The 3,671-nt window shown below is 41.1% G+C and overlaps 1 protein-coding gene across 2 annotated transcripts in view; it reads left to right on the top strand.

Annotated features, from left to right (window-relative positions):
* Positions 1 to 3,671, top strand: part of gpbp1l1 (GC-rich promoter binding protein 1-like 1) — a 30,979-nt gene that overhangs the window by 17,533 nt on the left and 9,775 nt on the right. For both annotated transcript variants that reach the window (XM_014023861.1, XM_014023860.1), the window contains 3 exons: positions 2,609 to 2,937; positions 3,019 to 3,094; positions 3,185 to 3,381. In XM_014023861.1, the coding sequence (XP_013879315.1) occupies positions 2,609 to 2,937; positions 3,019 to 3,094; positions 3,185 to 3,381 (602 nt within the window). The remainder of the gene's footprint in view (positions 1 to 2,608; positions 2,938 to 3,018; positions 3,095 to 3,184; positions 3,382 to 3,671) is intronic.

The raw sequence follows: 3,671 nt of genomic DNA, 5'->3' as shown, positions 1-3,671 counted from the left end.
AGTAAGAGAAATTTAGGATAAGAATACGAACATGTTCTTGCATGAGGCCCATTGTGTAACTAAACCAAGTATTACAAAGATCTCTTAGCTTTGAAATAGTTTATTTTGCTGCATTTAATTATGGGTATAACATACAGATTCATATGTAACAAGTGTAGTGATAATAAAACAATATCAAAAAGGAAAATAACACACGATGCCTTGTATTTGACACAAAGAATATTTTGACATCTCTGACTTGCCAAATTTTTAAACCAATTTTATTTTCACTTTCATAGTTTTATATTCAATTTCTTGTAGTTTTAACTGTTTTAAACGTTCATGGAAATGGTTTTTACCAGCTTCTAGCCACCATGCTGACGTTTCTGCAGATTTCACACATCTATGTTTAACTAAAYTAACTCAGTAATTAAAGTAGAAAACTGGGTTTGGGCTTAATACATGAATGAACCAATTGAACTTTAGTCACTGGCGGGCCTGATGTGGCCCGCGGGCCGCCAGTTGAATAGCCCTGCCATAAAGAGTTGATCTGTCAGTTGAACCATTGTTGTGTTAAATTATGAGAAGTTAAATCTGATCGCAGGCAGCAAACCTCAGAAACAGGTTTTAATCCATGTTGACAAACATTTAAAAGWTGAAGTGAGGAGATTATATTTACACGTTGGTCAGGCTGCAGGTGAGCTGTGACATCATCACAGTGAACAGATACTTCACCTCCTGGATCCGCTCTGTTTTTAATGTCTGAGGATTTACTGAGGTGGTACTAGGGGTGGGCGATGTATCAAATAGACTCGATGTATCCCGAGTTTTTCAATATACGATGGTTAAAATGGCTTCATTGTAACCATCGAGTATAAATCATCATGCAAACAATAAGCTGCYWCCCTGCAAGTTTTGCTTTTCCGACACACCTGAACACATCACTAGCCCSCTCCCTTCTGGACAAAGAGAGGAGCATGCGTGCGTAGGGAGAACATAGCTGTAGCAGGAAATTTGGGTGAGCATGTGAATGATACTAAAACTGAAGACAACTCCGATGAACTAGTTCCAAAGAGAAACAGCACTGGATTAATAATCTGGCAGTGGTTTGGATTTCATAAAGAGGACGTAGAACAAAATACGGTAATTTGTAAAACATGCCGTTCTGSGTCAGTCCATTTTATGGTCACTGTTTATACTTTTGTTTTTGTATTTTAAAGCTATCAWGTGTTTTGATTTTACATTTTTTATGTTAAAAGCATTAGAGCACCTTTTTAAAGTTTCAATTTTTATTTATTTTTTTTCCTTTTGCTTGATGTACTGTACATTTTTGCTGCTACGGTCCATTATTTTTGAGTTTATTAAAGATCTAGAGCACAGGTGTGAAACTCTGGTTCTCGAGGGCCACCATATCCAGCATGTTGTCGTGTTTCCCTGCTCAACCACACCTGATTTTCATGACTGGATGATTAACAGGCTTCTGCAGACTGAATCAGGTGTGTTGGAGCAGAGGAACAGGGTAAACATGCAGGATAGTGGCCCTCGAGGACCTGATTTTGACACGCCTGAMCTAGAGTGTAGACACCAAAAAGACAGTGGCAATAATTCCATTATTAAAAACCTTGTGTGAGAAACTGATGGTTAAAATAAGACATTTAAATTTGTTCAGATTCAAGTTTCTTTGATCAATTTTTAATTTTTTTTTCATTGATTTTGGCGGTATTTTGATATATATCGTGTATCGTGATATAGCCAAAAAATATTGTGATGTAAGATTTTCCTCATATCGCCCAGCCCTGTATTTACTGAGGTGATATTTGTTATGAATGGTTGAGAACCAGCGGAGCTGAAGTAAAACCACATAGGGCTGGGCGATATGGCCCAAATAAATATCTCCTGATTTTTTTTTCATCCCAGATACGATTTTCGATTTTAATTGATTTGTTTCCCACCTAACAGAGTACCTCTGTTTCAGGTGTTGAAACAAATTTGTTGTACTCCTGTTTTTTGTAGCAAGAGCCTCAAACAGATTTTGCAGTGGGGTGTTTGTTGCTCCAAATCTGAGGTTGTAAAACCTAACCAGTTCCAGAAAACTGAAGAAACAGTGCCTTTTTTGAGAAGTAGGTCCTCTTTGCTAGCTGCCGTGTTGTCATGTCGTGTACCAAGTGTCTGGAGGGACAGGTGGGGTGACCTCTGAAATACAGAAGCCCCAAAGAGAGCACTGGTGGGAAAAAAAATCCAGATTTTCCAAAATTAAATCTTTATAAATGGCAAATTCAAATTAATCGATTAAAATGATTTATCGCCCAGCCCTTAAATCACTCCAAGCTTTAAGAAAATATACGACATGAAGAGATTTCAAGAACCCCAGAACCTGAGAGCTGGTTTCTAAAGCTTTGTCAGGTATTTTGGTTGTAGCTGATGATTCGTTTGACTCTGTGGTTAAAAATCTGCAAAGGAACCTTTGGAAAGGAACAACAACAAAGGAACAAACCTTTGGTTGAGTTTAAGACTGTTTTTCTTTTCTTCTAAGATCAGTGACTTTCTTTAAACCCTTGAACGGTCTTCGTTAAAACATCAAAGCAGTCTTTTCTGTCCTGTTTACCAAACTAACCTGCTTGTTTCCAAGGTGACGGGTGGCAGCAGCCGTCGCTGCTTCTGAGGCATGACTCTGTGGACTCGGGGGTGGCCAAAGGCGGGCACGGTGGACTGGCAGGGAGTTCCTGTTGGAAGGAAACACCCAGCTGGCACGGAGCTCCCCGCAGCGCCCAGGACGGCCACCACCACCAGGGACGCCACCCCAAACGGAGCGGGGCCGACAGGGACAGGCAGGGGGGGCACAGGCAGCGCAACGGCAACTTCCATCCCCGCAAGGGAACCTCGTACCAGGACAAGTTCCCCAACGAGGAACGCAAAGACAGCAAGGACGACAAGCTGAAGTTTGTGGAGGAGGACTTTGTGAGTTGCTGACGACTTTCTGCTTTGTTTAGTTTTACAAATAAAAATGATTTAACATCTGGAAACTGTTTGGCTCTCCAGCCCTCCCTCAACCCTGAAACAACTGGAAAGCCTGGGACTCAGGTGCGAGCAGTGGCTCCCCATGCTGGGGTGTGGGGTAAGACTTTCCATTCCTGATGAATTGGTTTTAAAGGTCTGCGTCCTCTCCTGGCCCTCGCTAACAGCTCCTCTGTCCTCGTCTGTGCAGAAAATCCCCCCAGTGGCAAACAGATGGTGTCCAAAATGCTGGTCATCAAGAAGGTGACCAAGGACGACACAGGCTCCGCCTTCTCTGCTGGGTTTGCCACTGCGGGCGCCTTGCCCACCAACGGCAGCAAAGCTCCCATCACGGGCTCCAGCGTCTACAAAAACCTGGTCCCAAAGCCTGCCGTGGCCCCCACCAAAGTAGGAATCTGTCCTGTTGCTTCAGCTGCAGAGTTATTACAGTTAACTAAAACTAACTAAATAACCAAAACTGAAATGTAAAAAACGTTTTAGTTAACTAAAACTAACTAAATAACCAAAACTGAAATGTAAAAAACGTTTTAGTTAACTAAAACTAACTAAATGACCAAAACTGAAATGTAAAAAACATTTTAGTTAACTAAAACTAACTAAATGACCAAAACTGAAATGTAAAAAACGTTTTAGTTAACTAAAACTAACTAAATGACCAAAACTGAAATGTAAAAAAC

Source organism: Austrofundulus limnaeus, unplaced genomic scaffold (assembly GCF_001266775.1).
Source record: "Austrofundulus limnaeus strain Quisiro unplaced genomic scaffold, Austrofundulus_limnaeus-1.0 Scaffold393, whole genome shotgun sequence".
Taxonomy (NCBI): Eukaryota; Metazoa; Chordata; class Actinopteri; order Cyprinodontiformes; family Rivulidae; genus Austrofundulus; species Austrofundulus limnaeus.
This window is presented reverse-complemented; position numbering and strand designations above follow the sequence as displayed.